This window comes from Ixodes scapularis, unplaced genomic scaffold, assembly GCF_016920785.2.
Source record: "Ixodes scapularis isolate PalLabHiFi unplaced genomic scaffold, ASM1692078v2 PGA_scaffold1__304_contigs__length_218370807, whole genome shotgun sequence".
In the NCBI taxonomy this organism is placed as follows: Eukaryota; Metazoa; Arthropoda; class Arachnida; order Ixodida; family Ixodidae; genus Ixodes; species Ixodes scapularis.
In genome coordinates, this window is record NW_024609846.1 from 21,829,435 (window position 1) to 21,849,182 (window position 19,748).

The 19,748-nt window shown below is 43.8% G+C and overlaps 1 protein-coding gene across 1 annotated transcript; it reads left to right on the forward strand.

Annotated features, from left to right (window-relative positions):
• Positions 1-562: 562 nt before the first annotated feature.
• Positions 563-14,084, forward strand: LOC120836261 (enteropeptidase-like). The gene is given in 7 exon segments (XM_042290098.1): positions 563-611; positions 3,476-3,695; positions 4,174-4,402; positions 4,475-4,610; positions 4,754-4,836; positions 4,872-5,039; positions 13,821-14,084. Coding segments are annotated over 7 exon segments (1,149 nt in total).
• Positions 14,085-19,748: the final 5,664 nt, after the last annotated feature.

Genomic DNA, 19,748 nt, shown 5'->3' on the forward strand with positions numbered 1-19,748 from the left:
AGCGTCGCGATGCCATTACTTTGCATGCTCTTATTTTTGCGCCAGTCACCCCGGGTCTGCTGGAAACGGGCCGCGGTCCCGGTGTTTCTGAAAGGACCGCGGTCAGCCGTGGGCAGGTGAGAAAGCCTCCGCCAGCCGGATGTGGCAAGCTGACCGTGTTTTCAAAACCCCTGAATTAAACCGTTATACCAAAGAAGTCGTGGGGATCCGTCAACTTTGCGTTCAAAGCAATTTCTAAACCCCTCTGACATCTCAATGCCGAAACGTTTGGTGTGGGTATCAAAATAGCACAATACATATTCAAAGGTGACTTTCAATTGTTTAGAAGTGGGTGGTAACATCGGAATCTGAAACCGTATTTTCGCTGCATCCAAACAACTTCATAGTTCAAATGACATCACACAAGCGCTTTGTAGTTGAGGATGAAGGCGGAAGTTCTTGCATCAGCATAAGGGCATTTAAGTCGCATACAAGCGCATTTAACACGGACACGCAGCACTTGTGTTTTTCCCAGTTTGGAATCAAAATACAGCCTAGGAGGTCCTTGCCGATATTGAGAGGAATGAATTCACTCTTTCTCATATTCGTATACACTATTGCCCTGCTATACGGTAAGTGAGGAAAACGCCATTAATCAGTGAAGTGATATCCGTTTACTAATCAAGCAGAAAGCAGTGGCGACAAAACATATATTTCTGACTCAAGTCTTACCTTTGCGCTAAGTCTCTCTCAGCATGTGCGTAGATATCGCGCATATGACTTTTATTTCTTGATTACATAAGCTAATGCGCAGTCACTCAGTTTGAACTAAGCTTAGAATTTCTCACGTTGGTGCCTTCATTGCTTGTCGGGGGGCGTTTATTGACATTAACTTGTTAAAAAAGTAAGTCGCGATTAAAGCTTGATCAAATATCTATCTTTGTTTCTCTTCATTGTACCCTTCAAAAAGTTGTCTTGCACCTTAGCTGAGTTATATTGATCTCTACAACAATATATGCGAGAAATGCTCCTAAAAAATAAAGCAATATAAGTTTATAAGCGAATGTGAGAAACATCTTGCAAGACAACTGCATTTCGAAAAGGACAGTCAGTGATTAAAAAGGATCATGAACTTCCCTGTCTTTTTACCAATAAAACAAACCCTCTCAGAGGCTCCGACACAAATTGACGTGCCTAGGGGTATCTAGTTGTCTTCGGCCACCCTTTAGAATTACTTAGACTTGAATTAAACATATATTTATATTTTTGGTAGGACATTGAACGCGCTGTAGATATCCCTGTGTTTTAAATTAAGCCTCATCAGCATATATCTTCACAGAAGAGCACCGGAATTTTGTATACCAATTTAAAAACATAATTTTTACGTTTAGCCTGGAATAGTGTTTTGCACGAAAGAGCAGAGTATTAGTGTATGCGTAAAAATGTAGGCTTGATATTCTTTGTACACATGATATTTAGTAATGGACATTTCTTTAATACAAAAGATTGTTGGTTGTTTCGCTTATTCATGTTCAGGTCTTGAAGTCACTTCAGTGTCAGTCACGCCAAACCTAAACTGAAGCCAAAACCATGCAAATCTGGTCCTACTTGGCGCGGTTAGGCAGACGTCAGTTCTGCCCTCCCCCCCCCCCCCCCCCCCCCCCTTGATAGCTTTCTCTCATTGCCACAGAGAGACGTCCCCGAGTATAGTCCATCATTTTCGTGGCGTTTTAGAAGTGAAGAGTTCTCGTGTGCGGCTTCGATCGGCGTTCAAGCAGCTCGCGGAACCACGCACTTCCAAAGAGCTCTGCGGCCGCCCCATTTCGCGACCCGGACGACCCCTGTCAGCCAGAAATTTCTGAGAACCTGCTAAGCCGTCGAAACCCGGTCAGCGCGACTCCCCACCTGTATTGTTCTTTGGGAGTTTGCCGGACGTTCTTGAAAGTTTTTATTTATTTGTCTGTTCATGATGCTTACCCTTTTTGTATTACCTTCCTCTGTGAGAACCAGCGAATACCAGGTCTCGTCGACGGCTGGGCCTTCGTAGCATGCCGACGAAGTAAGCGAGCATCAAACACTTCGCGACGCGGGCCATTCGACGTTCTTCAATGATTGATTCAGCAGAGATAATCGTTGAAAAGTCTTCCCACCTATGATCCCTTTCTTCGGGAAAAATACCTGTTGGGCCCAGGGTAAATGACGGAAAAAATAGACCCGATTAATTTTTTTAATGTCGTACAAAAACGCACTTTTCATAACATTCCCTAAAATAAACCGGATTCTGCCCTAATGTCGTGAAGGGACTGTTCGTCGGCACTCTATATTGGATATGCTGTGTTATCTGAGATCTTTCTTGAATAAATCTTTTTTTCGGATTACGCAGCACCGTACGGTACTGTCAATATATTGTTCGATTCATGAGACTTGTTGGATCTCATGTTGTGACCGAGCAATGCCCATGCCTTTCGGCTCTCTTGAGTGTACCAATATTTTCGGCAGTTAATATCCTTGTAGGTTGACACGGCTGAGTGTAGGGCATCTTAAAAATCTGCATAAAATGCAACAAATATTCCACCTGTATTTGATTTTGTTCTGTCGTGTACGGGGCCACCAAAAATTGCTTTCATTTGTTTTGTTTTTTCAAGAACTTGTACATTGATTTTTTTTAAAGCGTGGCGCAATTGTATTCCCCACAAGACACAAAAGATTAAATAAAACGAATAAATTTAGCCTCAACCCCTGTCCGGAATTGCGCTTACACAGGCTGCTACTGCTTTTTGAAGCTATGTCGGCCGACAGCCCAGCGCAGTCGGCCGACATAGACGTACTCTCTCAAACCCAGAAACACGCGGTGTAAACCACTTTAGTCGAAAAGGTCGCTGGAAAGGTCTATAGAATTGACTGCATAGGCACATAAAGTCATAATAGAGAGCTTTTGATGATGGATCCCATACCTTCAATACCCCTGATAACGATAAGATGCTTGGGAGAAAACGGCGACGATGTATCGGGCATTGCTCTCGGAGTCATTGGAACGATCTACTAAAACTCTCTAATGATCGCTTTCCCGATTTGCTTAACTTGTATGGCGACCGCATTTACTGCCCCGGGTAATATTTGAGGTCAAAAAGCTAGTGGAGAGGCAGTAATGGCAATAGATGCAGCAACAATTCCAGCTTTTTGTTAGACTGTAGAAATAAAATTCTCTCGGTCCGCAAAAAAAAAAACAGTCCCTGTTTCGCGATGAGTTCGAGTCCATTACAGAAAACGATTGCCTGCTTCTTTATCCTGACACTTTGCGACCGTAAACCCAAAACAATCCCAGCTACATCTCAGGTAGGATACACTCTGCAACGATGTTGCTTATGTGTAGAAAACGAAATTGTGCATTCCAAAATCAAATGTTAAAGTCGTTCATATATTCACCTTTTTGCAATGACGATTTTCAACGCAAATTTTGTGTTTGAATGTGCACTCGCTAACTGGATGGTTACAGAATCTGCAAGTCCAGCACGCACAGACGAAAAGGATACGCAGTATAAGTGCGGAAAACGCCAAAAAGAAAAACATATTTCTGGAAGAATCATCAATGGTACCGAGGCTCACCCGGAACACTGGCCCTGGATGGTCGCAATCTATAATTCAAACGATACCTTACTATGCGGTGGGGTCTTAATTGGCGAAGAATATGTGATAACGGCAGCACATTGTTTTCTGTAAGTGATTTTTGTTTTCCAATTTAATGTATGCATGCATTTTGATTTTTTTTATATAATACTTAATTGCTGTCTCGCGTATTCCCAGTCCGTTTTTCGTTAGTTGGAAGGGTTATTCAGCCACTTCTTTTGCAGTGCGGTTTGAGGCACGAAGCAACTCACCCGTTTCTGTTTTTGCAGCGTGAAATTCGCATTTGATGGCGGCCCATAATTAGACAAGAACCCCGATAATCAAATTTCTTTTAAAGTTTAAACAATTATAGTGTGTAAGGCATTCAGATTACACGGGGTGATAAAAGTAGCCTTTAATATCCAATTTGAATTTCTAACTTGGGGCCAATACACAATATTGTGCCTGTCAAAGAGGTAGGACGCAAGTTGTATCTCAAGTGTATTAATGAAATTTGTATATTAATTCTAAATATAAAACTTACTGAACTGGGTAACAGTAACTGTCTGCTTTTTCTTTGTAATAAAGAAATAAAGACGCTCATGAGTTTTCAGTTCGTCTTGGAACCACACTCGAAACCAATGTTTCTCAATGCACCGCTCCACAAGATTCTAATATACGCAAAAAGAAAACCAGAAATGCAGAAGTATCTCCAAAATTAGATCAAGAATACAATGACAATCCTGAAAGACAGGTGATCTGCGCTGAAGTTGACAGTATCTGCACCCCTATTCAAAACAACTGTGGCCTTTTCATGGTACGTAAATAGCAACGGTCCAAACATCTTTAAACGTTGTGCATCATGATTTTTTCGGCATTACCTTCACAGAAAGACATTGCTGTTGTAAAATTAAAAACGAAAGTCAACTATACTGACTATATTCAGCCAATCTGCCTTCCGGAAAACTGTGTCGATCCTCCTGCAAACAGCGCATCCTATGCTGCTGGCTGGGGAGGAATATATGATAAATGGCTTAATTTTAATTTTTAGTACAGACGCGAATCATTATAAAATACAACTCCGTAACTTTGAATGATTTCGTAATTTATGTATTAAACTGGTAATTAAAAAAAGTTTCTAATGCGTTATGTGACATATAGCTTGTACGTTGATCAGACGGCGATTGATGTTTCACAGATGCTGGCATGACCAATAAGGCCCTGGAATGTACAAACATTCGAATGGCCTTTATTAATATTTCAAATTAATATTTGTTTTACTCCCAGAGTATCACAATTCAGATAAATATGAAGAAACAAAATTGGTCGTATTTCGATACGCAAACACACTGATGGAACGAAAATTACATCTCATGGATCAGGAGCAATGCTCTGCCCAAATGAAAAGCGAAGTTCCTGGCTACATCATTTGCACGAGTGGAGGAGCATGTTATGTGAGTAAAGAAAACCCTTGAACTGTGCTCCCTATAACACTCAAATTTCATATAATAAATCTTATTTCTTCTTGCACCTAAGTTCATAAAGCATGCAGTTCTTTTTAGTGTAATCCTGTAGTCCTAAATGTTTGTCACGCCGATCGTCCGTCCATTCGTGTCATCATTTCACCGCTGTTCAGCAAGGAAATCAACGTTGCCTGTCCTCTCACGTTAAAGGATTGGTTCCTACGCTAAATTGAGCAGCAAAGTCGGAATCAGGTTACCTGAGCACCTATTTAGTTTTTTCGTTAAATATGGCAATAAAATTGATGTGCCGTGATTTAAAACCGATTTAAAGGTATTGCAAAATTTACAGGACAAAATTACATCCCGTCTTCTGTCAGGCGGTGTTTACGGTAATTTAGCTTTCCCGCTAAATTTAACAGTAAAAACATTGTTTCCCCGCTAAATTTAGCACTGAAATATGTGTCACGAGACTTATACACCAATTCCTTTTTTTCTCTAACTTTAGGGAGGAAATGACTGAGCATTTATTCTCCTTCTCTCACGAAAGGCTTTAACGTTTCCTTGTGAAATTGAGACGAGTGTATATCAAATAGTGTATCCTATGCATTGCAGGACTTTGGAGATAAATGCCGCTCTGTTCATCTGGCGAAAAACTAAGTTTGTCTCAAGCACCTCGATTTGTCTAGAAGATTTGAATGATATGTATATTAATCTGAGGTGTCTCCAATTTGCTTGTGTTACTAAACTACGTTCTCAACATGATATAGCACCTTGATTGCACATTAATACTTTATACTCAAAGAAAGGACGCGTTCGGGGACATAATCGGCGCCACATTTCTTAACGAGATATGGAGATCGAAAAAACATATCTCCTCCATGCGCACGTGAAACCCGCCACGATCACCTATATTCCTGCACGTAAATTCAATCCGCCGGCGAGGGAGAGCAATCAGATTATTAGTGAAGGGATACACACTTTTTACTATAGACATTATTAATTACCGGCAGTGAGGAATATCGTCCAGTCGTGATATTCGGACCGAAGAACAAACAAACGCTCTGCAGACGCAGATTCCGGCGCAGATAAACGGAAAACATGGCGGAGTCTTGTTCGGGACACACGATGAAGCATGAGCTTTGAGAACTGCTGCGGGTCGAATGACATGAAAATACATGCAGAGCAACGCTGGACACGGGTACACCAGAACGAAATCGAAAACGATGACCGTGGGAGGGTGCAGACGGGGCCCAGAGGCGTGGGAGCATTAGATGAGGCCTGGGTGGGTAGCGGTTCACTATACGATGCAACGCGGACGCTGTCGTTACGGACGCTGTCGATCAGCTTCGAATGCGAATCGGCAGGCCACATTTAGGTAATAATAATAGCTTATTCACAAATCCGCATCAAGGTTAAAAAAAAGTCTCACAAAAGCACATGCGTGCAAGTGCGCGAGAACGGGTAGTCCATTCAAACTATCTTTTTACGCGGGTACTTCGTTTTCGCAATCCTACAAACATTTTCTTCATACATCTATTCAGTGTTGAGGCACAAAAGAAACAAAATAAAGACAAAAGATACTCGCTACAAATTAGATATCACGGACACACTACTAGAGAAATTGCAGTGTGACCAATGTGCCAAATGCTCAGAAACAACAAAAAAACAGTCATTTATTTATTTATTTATTTATTTATTCTGCTTAATGTGCCCACAAACAGCTCGAGGTCCTATTAGTGCGCACATATTAAAACAATAAAAGGACAGATACAGACCAACAAACAAGCAAAACGTGATTTAAAAAAGATAACAGGAAATAAATAACACTACGGAGAACAATGGAGAACAGCAGAGCACAGATGTTTGTCAAGCGGCCAACAATGCTCTTCTAAAATTTAAAAAGGGTGAAAACCATTCTAAATCCCTCCTATCTCGATTATAATGGAGCTGAAGGCGTGTCATCGGGGACTAGACACAAACTTTCTGCGGGTAGAAAAGAAATGAAAATCTGGTCCACTTTTGGAGAACACTGAAAGAAATCGCACTTGGAAGCAAAGGTGCATCAATTGTAGCGTTCACTATCTTATACAAAACATTCATGTCTCGCGCTAATCTTCTTTTATGCAAGGGTACCAGGTCAAGCATATTAAGTAAGTATTCATATTCAAAATAAATGCCCCTCCGAATCCATCGATCATAAACAATACGCACGAGACGACCGCTGGACTTTTTCTGAAATACATCAATGAGTCGATTCAATGGTGTTCCAGATGACTGAGCAGAACTGAAGTTTAGACAAAACAAGGGCGCGAAATAGATGAATCATGCTAGCGTAAGTACGAAAACTCTGCGCCATTCGGGAAATAACGCCTAGCACCTGATAAAAATCATTCACAACTTTCCAAACATGCTCAGTAAACGAAAGGCGGCAATCAAACGGCACTCCCAGGTCACGAATAGTATCAGACCTCGCGACAGCTGAACCTAACATGGTATACGGATACTCAATGCAGCTTGTCTTACGGGCAAAGGAAACAACCTTGGTCTTACTGGGGTTAAGTACTAAATTATTTTTAAGCACCAGTTTAGAACTGCTCAACATCGTCTTGCATCTTTAGACAGTCAGTAGTTTAATGAATTTCGCGGTAAATCTTAACATCGTGTGCAAACTCCAGCACCTTTGAATGCTGCACACTGTCTACGAAGTCATGCACAAAAATATTGAATAACAACGGCCCCAGGTTGGACCCTTGATCCACTCCAGTATATAAAACATACGAGGCAGAAAAACACCATTCATGCAGCACTCTGCTAGGTCTTCCGCCAAGATAACTAAACAACCAACTGCAAAACGAGCAAGTCATGCACAACGCTGAACACTTGGCGAGTAACAACTTATGATCTACGAGATCAGAAGCTTTAAATCAATCGAAATAAATAACATAAACTTGCCCACAGGACGTGGCCTTAGGTATAGTATGTTCCCAAAATGATACAAGGTTTGTTTCCACTGAACGCCATTGACAAAAACCATGTAGGTTGAGAAAAAGAGACAACTTAAAATGAAAATAAATATTCTTATACATTGCCCTTCCAAATACCTTAGAAAAAAAGCAAAGAAGAGAAATCGGCCTTTAGTTATTAACGCAGTCAGTGCGACCAGATTTATGTATAGAAACAACCACTGCACTCTTCCATCCTTGAGGAAATACATTGGCCTCCAAGGACATGTTGAAAACATGTCGCAAGACAGGGGCAAAAATATCCCGGCATTCCTCTACGATGAAAGCAGGAATTCCGTCCTCATCGCAGGACATTTTTGAAGTGAGCTCATTTATTGCGGAAAGCACATCTCCAAGCATAAGATTCGGAACTTCCAAGCTGTCGTTCGTTGGAATCAAGTCATGATTCCAGCAAACGACAAAAGCGAGGATAAGGGTCCCAAGGAAAGATACACAATGGCAACTAATAAACCAGCGCGTTTTGTCAAGGTATCTGGTGGAAATCTACAAGTAATTGTAATACTGTACTTAGGGAATCGGAGAACGCATGAAGATTTCGCTTCATTGTTAATCTTGTACTGTGCCAGGGTAAACAGGAGACAATAAAAAAAGCTCGGGTGAATGACTAGTTAACCTTCAGTTTCCTGTATACACCATTTCCTCCTTTCCTTTTTTTACAGATTTTAAGGAGTGGAGGGTGTGAAGATTTAAGGAAGTTGGTTGACATATGCATGCACATAAAATATGCGGAGCGTAGTTCCATAGTTAGTCTATATTATTTGGTATCTGAAGCTTTTCTGTGTTCCTCAGTTGCCTTTCTTTGATGGTGTTCATTTTGAATTCGGATGTGAAGTAATAATTCGTCAGAATGACAAATTTCACAGTTTATTTACTGTCAATAGGTCAAGTTCTGACAGGTGATCTTCAAACACTATATTTTCAAGTTTGGCTTCATAGGCGATGTTCCCCACCGTCCTTTTAATTAACTTATTTATTCTTTGTTTTTCGAAGTCAGGATGCATAGGTAATAATTCCATAACTTAGTTTTGACTCTGCTAACATTTGCTAAATTAATCGTCTTAGCCAGATGTCCGTGGGGTTCAGTAATCTGTATAAGTAAGATGATATTTTTCGTGATTTATTAGGTGGTCTTCATAAAAATTCAACGACAGATGCTCGTCAAAATACGTGTCTAGATATTTTGTGTTTCTGGTATATGAAAGTGGCGTACAGCTGCACTGAGTGTATTGAGTTGCATGTAAAAAGAGGAGTTTTTTTAAGGTTAATACGCCTTTGGTGCGTTCGAAAGCATATTAGTTGTGTTTATTTTTTTTTCATTGTCCTCAAGTATAGAGTTTTCAGAAAGCTAGTCCATTGTATTACTGAAGTCACATCGCAAGCTTTTGACTGCATTATCATGTTTATTTGCCAGGACTAATGCTTTATCGTCAGCGTATTCATAGGGATTAGATTTTAGAATGAGTTAGGCACGACCGTTCATGTAGATGTTAAAAAGCATAGGGTCTTAAACAGATCCCTGAGCCAAACCGCAAGTTGTGTGCAATGAATCATTAAAACATTTTTCTTTCTTAACTCGTTGCGTCCGGTTGGAGAAGTTATTTTTAAACAAATCTAGGAAGTTCATGCTTACTGATTACCAGCTGAACGTAATGAAAAGCGACGAAGAGAGAAAGAAACAAAGTGCTGTTTTTATAAACAAGTCGGGCTATCGCAGCTTCAATGGTTATCGGATATAATACCTGTCTTCTATGTTCCATGTATTACCGCCAGCAAAACATGATTTAAGTTTGTATAGTTTTCTTTTATGTCTCGTGTTCTTAGTTGATCCTATCCCGCCGGTTTTATGATTGACATACTGTTAATTATATATTCTAGATCTGTATTTGTCGTTTGTGGTATAGGTATGCCGAGTAATGTACATTCGACAGTGGCTTTCCACTGTCTGTGCATTGTTTGCTGGCTCGCGCCAATCTTGTACAACTTTAGCGAAGTTTTTTGACACGGTTACTGAGAGTATAGTAATCGCTGACTCCAAAGTTTTTTTTTTTATACATTCCTCAATCCTGTTTTCAGGTGGTTTTTCCATTATTTGATTGACAATATTACGCGTTTTCTTTATGTTTTTCTTACAATATGGAGTTGTGTCACATTGAATTTCTTTTTTTGCTAGTCTAATCTTCTTCGCTACTCTATTCCGTACCTGCCTGATCTCTTCCTTTAGTGTTCCATCTTTGGAGTTTTGCTTACATCTATTCCAAGATCTATTTTTTTCATAACTTAGTTCTAGTATTATGTCGTTAACCAAGACAGCTCCTGGCTTCCGCTGTTCCAGTCTAATTGTTTTATAAGAGCTGTCATATATTCCTTTGAATATGGCTATCACTCTTTTGAAAAGGTTTAGGTGGTCTAGGTGCAGCAAAGCGCTCCAGTTATATATTTTATTATTGCTGTCTATTTCCTTTTATCTAGAATTTTCTTGAATTGTTTTCCCGGGGAGCTTTTAGTTTCGGCCTCACGCATGAGTTTAGAGCGACAAAGTAGAGATATGCTACTTTGTGTTTCATTATCGCCACGATAAAGTTTTCGGTACAAGTACGCAGTATTATATGCTCGATACAGGTTTTTGTCACTTTATCACCTAGGTATTCTTCACGTGTGAAACCTTCAATCATATTTTTCAATTCGAAGTTTTACAATACTTCAATATTTTCTCTTACTCCGGGTTTGCTGCGGCACATAACATCGATGTTGAAATCGCCTGCTAGTACGACATGGTCATTGTTTTTAAAAGTGTTCAAGAGTTTTATGAACTCATCGCAGAATAAGTTTCGTTTACCACTGGGTGGTCTATAAATGCAGCTATTGTAAATGACACGTCAGGCCTATGAACAGTGTAGACAAGAACTTCTGCATGATTTATAAACACCTCCGCACGGTCCGAAAAACAATCATTTTTATGTAAGCTAATATTCTCCCTCCTTTCTGCCATCTCGACGTATTGAAGTTGAATACAAACTATCTATATGAAAAGGTAACGGTTCTTTTGCTCAAATGTTTACTTCAGTTATTATTATTTCATTGATATCTTCGAGCGAACTAGCAAGGTATACGTTAGGTTCATCCCAATGTTTTTTTTTTTTTTAATGCTTCTGCTGTTAATTTAAAGGACATGTTGTAGCTGCTCGTCCTCCATTCCTATTTTTCTACTATATTTTTACACATCTATTCCAGTCGTTAAGTATGCTACACGTGGCCATTTTATCAAATTTTGTTCAAGTCATCTTCCCTTTCGATACATATCACCGCCGATCCTCCGCTTTGCCTGACCAGTATTTTTCATTTCTCATGCAAAAAAACCTGTACCCCTGTTCCTTGCACATTCCTTTTCGTTCCCGAACAACTATTTCTGCAGCTTTGTCAACTCCTCGTTGATGAAGATATGATTCTACTTTAGCGCTTTGCCCTTGCTGACTTGCCGGTCTCATTCCGATATGTCGTTGAATCGAACAATGATCGAAGCATTCTTATCATCTCTCGCTCTTAGTCTCTGCATGGCCTTGACCTATCTGGTTCTGGGAAAGGTAGGTCTAGCCTCGTTGCTAGATATTTCAAAATTGTTGGTAGGTCTTTGTGTACGTTTCGGACAATCCCATGAATGGCACTGTTTCTCCTTCGTTCAAATCGGTCCATATATTCAACTGCCCACTCTAAGTCTTTTATTCGAGCATCATTGTCAAATGTAAGCAGCTCGATCTCCTTTGTTCTTTTCCTTAGGTCGTTCGTGACAGTTGTCAGTGAGCCGATGTTTTTTAGGAGATCGTCGTACTTTTTAGATAGCAATTTCGGTGTTTTTTAATAGATTCAGTGGTTTTCTCTTGATCATCCAGTTTTTAGATCTTAGTGTCGTGTTGCACAGACTGCAGATTCAGCTTCTTTTCGATGTTTTTAATCGCAGTCAAAACCTCGATCATCTTTTTGATTGTCCGCACTTTTGGCGCCAATATAGCCGCTTGTCCGTGATCTGAAGTTTCGGCAGTGTCCTGGGAAATCTTGTCGCCTCCCTGCTGTTTTTGACGTTGGGTGTTCAGTTTACGCGTGACACAGATCCAAGTCAGCGGATTTACCGCTTTTTCGTATTTTGATGTGACTCCCGAGCACTTCCCAATATGGCACAGGCTGTTGCATTTTGTGCATTTTAACACTTGACTATCATCCGTCCCTTCTTTCATACATCATAGGCAAACATTTTTTTCGATGTGAGAAATGGCTCAGTACGGGAGAGCGCAGTCCAGCGGAGTGTGCGGTGCAATGAAGAAAAAAAAAAAAAAGCAGCACCCACCTGAGGAGCAGAAAACAAAATGTTACGATCCATTCAGTCACTCCGCCGGACGGCGCTGGTTCCCAGTTCGCTGTTTACTTATATTCGCTATATCCCGCGATGTCTTGTAGCCTGGCCCGCTTTCTTTCTTTTTCTGAGCAGCAGAAAGAGAAACGCGGCTCCTGAACTTATCATACAATCTCTCCGATGCTGCTGTGAGATTAGAGATCCACAAGGCACATGCTCCCGACAATTAACTTTATCCAGTTGTGTCACAGCAGCGATTGGACAGAAACCACAATCCAAATGTCGGCTAAGGTTTCGATGGTAATCGGTCCCATGTGCAAGCGATCATGCTCTGCTCCTGTCTACTAAATTAACTCTATTCAACAAACGTCGCCCATGAGTGTTTTTCACGCGTTTTGTTTGACAACGTCAACCAGATCTGAGAATGAAAGATTAAATGAAATACTTCCTAAGATTACACTGCACTAAACATACTTCTGCCTCTGTAGAATTCGCTGTGAGTTCGGCTGCGCTTCATTTGTGACGCATGTTTATGTGAAATGCTCAACATTTTAACTCACTATTGCTGTGTGACCAGAATAATCCGCCCGCACTCTCATTGTGTCACTAAGAGAAACTTTTAATTATTCACTGAAAGAACGAGCTAAGGAAAGAGTTAGCATCAAGGATTAGTTGTTTTTTGTCGCTCGCACTGTCATAAAATGAAATATCATAATTTCTTGTTATGTCCAGAAGTGCACCTTGACTGCGATCTAGATTGTAACGTACTTGTACTTTCAGTTAGATTCTACACTGTTCACCACGAGTAAAATTACGAGCTTCTTTTCTAAACGTCTGTAAAACGGCTCCCAATAGCAAATACTAACAACCATGCTTACCTGAACAAAACAAATTCTTACTTCCCCTTGTTTATATCTTATTGCTATCAAAGGAAATATTTGGAGAGCCAACAGCTGTGCAGCTTAGTATGCATCAATGTCGTAAAGGTTGCGTTATAGTGCTCGGTCTACAAATATCAAGGCTGGTCAATATATTGAAAGTTTACGCGAATAACGGGGGATATGTACTAATCTTATGATAGAAGCATTGAGAGATATAATCTGTTTTAACCCTTGTGGTCAACAAGAAAACTTCTCAAATAGGCGCTTTCAATTTACAAGCAACACCTTGATGTCTGTTCTTTTGTTCGTTCTAAGTGTTTTGTCTGTTACAGCAGAACGTTGGAGTCCTTAACGCTTATGCGCTACAGCCTGAAAACCTGCAAAACGCTGTAACATTAGCACTAGTACTGCTAGTAAATCACGCTGAGAAACGTGTTACGTTTGATAAACACATATTTCGAATCTTTCTGTATAGTATAAAAAATCAAATAGAGTCTAACATTTTCTTCTGCTTTATTTTCAGGGAGACAGTGGAGGACCCTTGATATACGAAGATAACGGCCGGTGGACTCTTATTGGTGTGATTTCTGACGGACCAGATAACTGCCTTTACCCGGAGAGACCTCTACTCTTTGTGAAGGTCTCGCACTTCGTAGACTCGCTTATTTCGAAATTTATGGAGCCTGGAAGTCACAGTGACAAAAATTCCACGTGTGCTACGGAGAATGCCCGTAAAGAGTGTGTAACGAAGTTCTATCAGTTCTACAACCAGTCTGTAGAACCATAAGACATCCTGAAGGCATCTCTACCTTTCATCAGTTCTACCACATCTCTATAGAACCATAAAACATCCTGAAGGCATCTTCCTTCTATCAGTTTTACAACATGTCTGTAGAACCATGAGACATCCTAAAGGCATCTAATTTAATAAAAAATCTTTACGCTTGTGTACAGTTTTATTTGCCTACATTTATATTGTTACTTGCTTCGTTATGAAAACTGGTAATGAAAATGCGGTGAGTGAGCCGGGGTGCTGGTGGAAGTGGCCTCTACTGTTATTTTTTCTGCCACTGTCAACTGGATTTCCTTCGTCTGGCGCAGCCATCGGTTAAATTCATAATGAAAACTGTCTTTACTCGTGCTATGCTCGTGCTCAAAATGCAATGAAAGAACCTTTTTTTTTTTGTTTTGTTTTTAGCAAGAATCTTTTATTCGTCCTTTGGAGATGACATCCCTGGTCACTGTAGTGATATTTCCTTTCCCAACAGGGTTATTCCGAACGCTCCTCGGAAATACCATTCGCAAATGGATTAAAGCAAAATGTTCAGGAACGCTTATTTTGAAAATCATAATTCGCAGGATGCAGCACTTAACGTATCGATCGATTAAATGTGTTTAGAAGGCAGTAAACGTCACGTATTATTATGTTGTCAGGTCGGCCTGTCACGTGATACCATAAAGTCAAATGCCTTCGCGTCACTCGACGTGGTCACGAGACGCCGTGACGTCACGTTACTTTACGTCATGCGACGTGGACATGTAACCTGACATCACTCAACTCCGTCTCGTTTCGCGAAGTTCAGACATCAAGTCGTGGTCTTACGTAATACCGTAACATCACGTGACCGGATAGAAGCAACAAAGAACGTGCAGGCCAGCTGGTGAACGTTTAACATCTTCAAGTCCTCACGCAGAGGAACGAAAAGGAGGGTGGCGCACAAAGTGAGCTCAATCACACCTGTGATACTTATTCCCGCTTCCTTGTTCTTATGTAGGTGCCCCAACCGATCCTCCTTCGTAGGAATTCCGATACCACCCTACAAAACCCTTTCCTGCTCCTAACCTTGAGCGGCATTAAACTTCGCGACCGAAAAGCCTAATCTAACCCCAAATCCACGGTCATTCCTTCGATCCCGGCTCAAACAAACCAGTAAAGCGACATCGGGCCCTTCTTTGCCCGTTACTGGTGATTGGCCAGGTACTAACGTCAAAATTTGACCTCGACCTCTCGCCCAACATCCAAAAAAACCAATTGCTCTGACATGTCTTGTCATCCTACCTCGGCAAGCCTCACTCATGAGGGCCCTCACTCACCCTCACTCACCCTCACTCACCCTCATCTTCACTGGTGAGGTGAGGGTGAGTGAGTTTCTGAACCAGGAAAATTCATGAGTGTGAGGATGAGCGAGGGCCGTGCGGGCTGTGAGGGCTGTGAGGACCGTGAGTGCGTGAGGGCCGTGAGGGCGGTAAGTGCGTGAGGAGTGTGAGGGCGGTGAGTGGGCGTGAGGGCCATGAGTGCTTGAGGGGTGTGAGGGCTGGGAGTGCGGAAGGGGTGTGAGCGACATGAGTGCGTGAGGGGCGTGAGGGCAGTGAGTGGCATGAGCGCGTGAGGGGCGTGAGGAGCGTGAGGGCGGGGAATGCGTGAGGGTGTGAGGGCCATGAGTGCGTGAGGGCCGTGAGGGCGGTGACTGCGTGAGGAGCTCCTCAGACGGAGCAACTTTCTCAGCAATTTGGTGTAGATGGCGGGTTGTTCCCTATATTTTCCTAGATTGGCACGAATGGCTGAGATCGGGTTCGGCTCGAAACAAGCGAGCAACTCGGAACGATTATGAAGACGTTTGAAGCGGCTACATCCAATCAGAAACGCAATATTTTCACGTGATATCTCATGCCGGTGATGATGACAACAAAAGACATGGTTCTGGTTTGATATTGATCGTTTTTGGAAATAAACTGTTTCACAAAATGCATTAGTATTCTCAACGTAATTTAAATGGATAAAAACACGTTTATAGCGCGTAATTGTGTGTCTAAATAGTGGAAGGAAAATAAAATCTCATGATGATGATGGCAAATCGCAGCAATTGGTTGCTGCGTGTGAACGCGGGCGGCCCGTGTTGCTGGTGTTGCGACGTCAAGTTTTTGGGCGAAATTGCCCCCATCTGAAGCTGGCCTGGGCGTGAGGCCCATGAGTGCGTGAGGGGCGTGAGGGGTGTGAGGGCCTTGAGGGCGGCAAGTGCGTGAGGGGTGTGAGGGCCATCAGTGCGTGAGGGCTATGAGTGCGTGAGGGGTGTGAGGGCGGTGAGTGCGTGAGGGCGGTGAATGGCGTTAGGACAATGAGTGCGTGAGGGTCGCGAGGGTTGAGAGGGCCGTGAGGGCGGTGAGTGCGTGAGGGGTGTGAGAGCCATGAGTGCGTGAGTGAGGGCGGTGAGTGGCGTGAGGGCCATGAGTGCGTGAGGGCCGTGAGGGATGTGAGGGATGTGAGGGGCGTGAGGGCGGTGAGGGGTGTGAGGGCCATGAGTGCGCGAGGACCGTGAGGGCGGTGAGTGCGTGAGGGGCGTGAGGGTTATGAGTGCGTGAGGGGCGTGAGGGCCGTGAGGTTCAGTGAGGGTGAGAGTGACTGCGAGGGTGAGGGCGAGTGAGGGGCTGAAGGTGAGTGTAGCTCTGAGGATGAAAGTGAGTGAGGGGCTTAGGTGAGTGTGGCTGCGAGGGTGAGGGTGAGTGAGGGCGACCTAAAATACCGACCTGTGCTTGTCATGATGTATGCACGAACGATCAAGCAGACGGCGGATAAGCTATTTTCTGTGGGTATGAGATATCGTTACGAAGCGATCCCGCGGCTTTAAACATATACTCACCGCTCCCAAACTGCGATTTGTGTACTTCGAAACAGCCGCTAAACTGGAATTTTTAATATGCCTTCGGAGCTAGGGATCGCTGACAGATAAAGAGAAAAGGCTGAATTTGAGCTCCTTTCACTCGAGTATGCAGCATACGACCTACGCGATGTGCAGATCGGCTACCTTTTGTTCGCTAAGGCAATGAACGTTTTTTGACCTCCCAAGGGAAACTACCCAGGTAGCACAAAAAGTGGGGCCCATGTGGGGCCTATGTGAGCAATGGGGGCTCGGGCAGCCACTACGAAACCCACGTTGGTGTCACGTTGGTGCAGCGTGGGCATGACCAATATGGGCTGCATATAGGCATCCTGTGTTGCATAGGTGCCACCGCGAGAAGTGATTCATGAGAACTAGTTTTGGGTAGTACAAGCTTGAGTGTTTCAAACTGTCACAGATGTGTAAGCGTGCCTGCACTGATGCAGAACGCGTTAACGAGGAAAACACAAAGCAACGAAAACTTTCTAATGCCGTGGAAGCACAGTTCTAAACTAAGACGATAAGAGCGTCAACGTACGAACGACCGTGTCGCACTTCCAAAGAAAAAAGGGGGAGAAAGTCAGGACGCCAGATGTTTTTACGACACAACCGAGAGATAAGAGACATGTACTTTGGCGGTAGTGGCATGAATATGGAACTTTGGATTGCCTTGCGGAGTTAGATCTACTCCATATCGGACGTCGAAAGCTGTTTTTCGTTGTTCAGTGCTACATAAAAAAAAGCTCGGTCAATGTTTTAAAAGTAGTGCGATGCCTAGTCAGGTGGCCTGTACTACCCCAAATGAGGGCGTCGCAGTTTGCTTCATACTTAAGTGCACGAAGCCTATGCAATACTCTCGAGGTTCTCATCTCGGCTGCGCGAAAGTATGCCCAATTGCGGGTGCCCCACATTACCACCGTGGATCCCCCTTTGGCTATGCGGGGGCAGGGTTATCGCAGATGTAGGCTTCAGGGGGGCAGTGTGGGCATTCCCAAATTGGGCCGCCCATGTAAAACACCCGTGGGATTCATTTCGGCTCTAAGGGGATCCACAGCGGCTAAGCGTGGGCGTGCCGGAGTTGGAATACCTATGTGAAACCCATGTGAGTCCCACCTCGGTTTTACAGGAGCTAAATGCGGGCATGTCTATCTTGGGCTTTACGGAGGCCAAATCGCGGGCATGCCCGGCTTGGACAGGACACGTAAACCTCCTGGGACCCACCTCGGCCGTGCGGGGGCTTAGTTACGATAATCTGGGCTCAACGGCGGTGAAGCGTGGGCATCCACGACATGAGCTACCCACGTGAAACACTCATGGGGTCCAAAGGCGATACGAGGGCTCCACAGCGGCCAGGCGCAAATGTGACCAGTTGGGCTACCCATATAAAACCGCAGTGGGTCACACCTCGACTCTGCAGGGCCAAATTGACGAAGATGAGGGTTCCACTGCAGTAAAGCGAGGGGCATGCACAACTTAGGCTCTCCTTGTAAAACCCTCGTAGGCCCCACCTCGCCCCCATGGGGGTGAACTTGAGATGATGCTGGCTCAACGGAGGCAAAACGTGGGCGTTCCCGAGTTCAGCTACACATCTGAAACCCCCGTGGGTCAATCCTCGGCTTTGCGATCCTAAGTGAACAATGCAGTGTGCTTCACAGCGGTGAAGCGTCGGCATACCGAAATTGGAGTGTCCATATAAAAAACCCGTGGGACACAACCCGGCTAAACGGGGTCGTGATGCAATGATGTGTGCTCATGGCTACTAAGCTTGAGCGTTCCCGTGTTGGGCTAGCATGTAAAATCCCTGTGGATCCCACCTCGGCACTGCTACACCCAAATTAGCAATGGTGTGGGCTTCAGGGCCACAAGGCGTTGGTCTGCCCGACTGGGGCTCCCCATGTAAAACCGCCGTGGGTCTCACTTAGAGTGTGCGTGGACCATGTTAGAAATGGTTGCGGGCTCCACGATGGCAAAGAATGTGGGTATTATCAACTTGAGCTGCATAACTAAAAGCTCCGTGTGTCCCACCTAGGCTCTGCGCGGGCCTTGTTAGCAATGGTGGGGCTCCATAGTGGCAAAGCTTGGGCATAAGCGACTTGGGCTGCCAATGTAAAAACCCCGTTGGTCGCATGTGGACCGTGCATAGCCCACGTAAGCAATGGTGCGGGCTTACGGTGGCAAAGTGTAGCATGGCCAACTTGAACGGCCTAAGTAAAACCCCCGTGGGTCCCACCACGGCTGTTCAGCGGCCACGTTAGCAATGATCTGGGCGCCATTGTGGCAAGGCGTGGGCATATGCCAAACTTGAACCGCCCGTGCAATACCACCGTGGGTCCCACCTCGGTTATGCGGAGGCAGAGTTAGCAGAAACGTGGGCTTTTAAAATCGCAGCATGGACATACCCAACTTGGGCTGCCCATAATATACCGCCACGGGTCCCACATAGGAAATGCAGGGGAAGATTTAGCTCAGAGGCGGGCTTCGTGGGGGCACCGCTTGGGCATGCCCAATCTGGACTACCAATGCAGTGCACCCGTGGGCTCCACTTCGGCTATGAAAGGGGGGGGGGGGGGGATGGAGGGCAGAGATATATCAAAATTGGGCTCCACGGGAGCGTGCGCAACTTGGGCTGCCCATGCAGTTCCCCCTGTGTCCTGCCTGGAGTATAAGGGGCAAAGTTAGCATAGATGTGAGCTTCCAGGGAGCATAGCGAGGGCATGCTCAATTTGGACTACTTGTGGAACCCACGAAACGGCACTTATTGCTAATATTCAGAATATTTGCTGAACATTGTATAT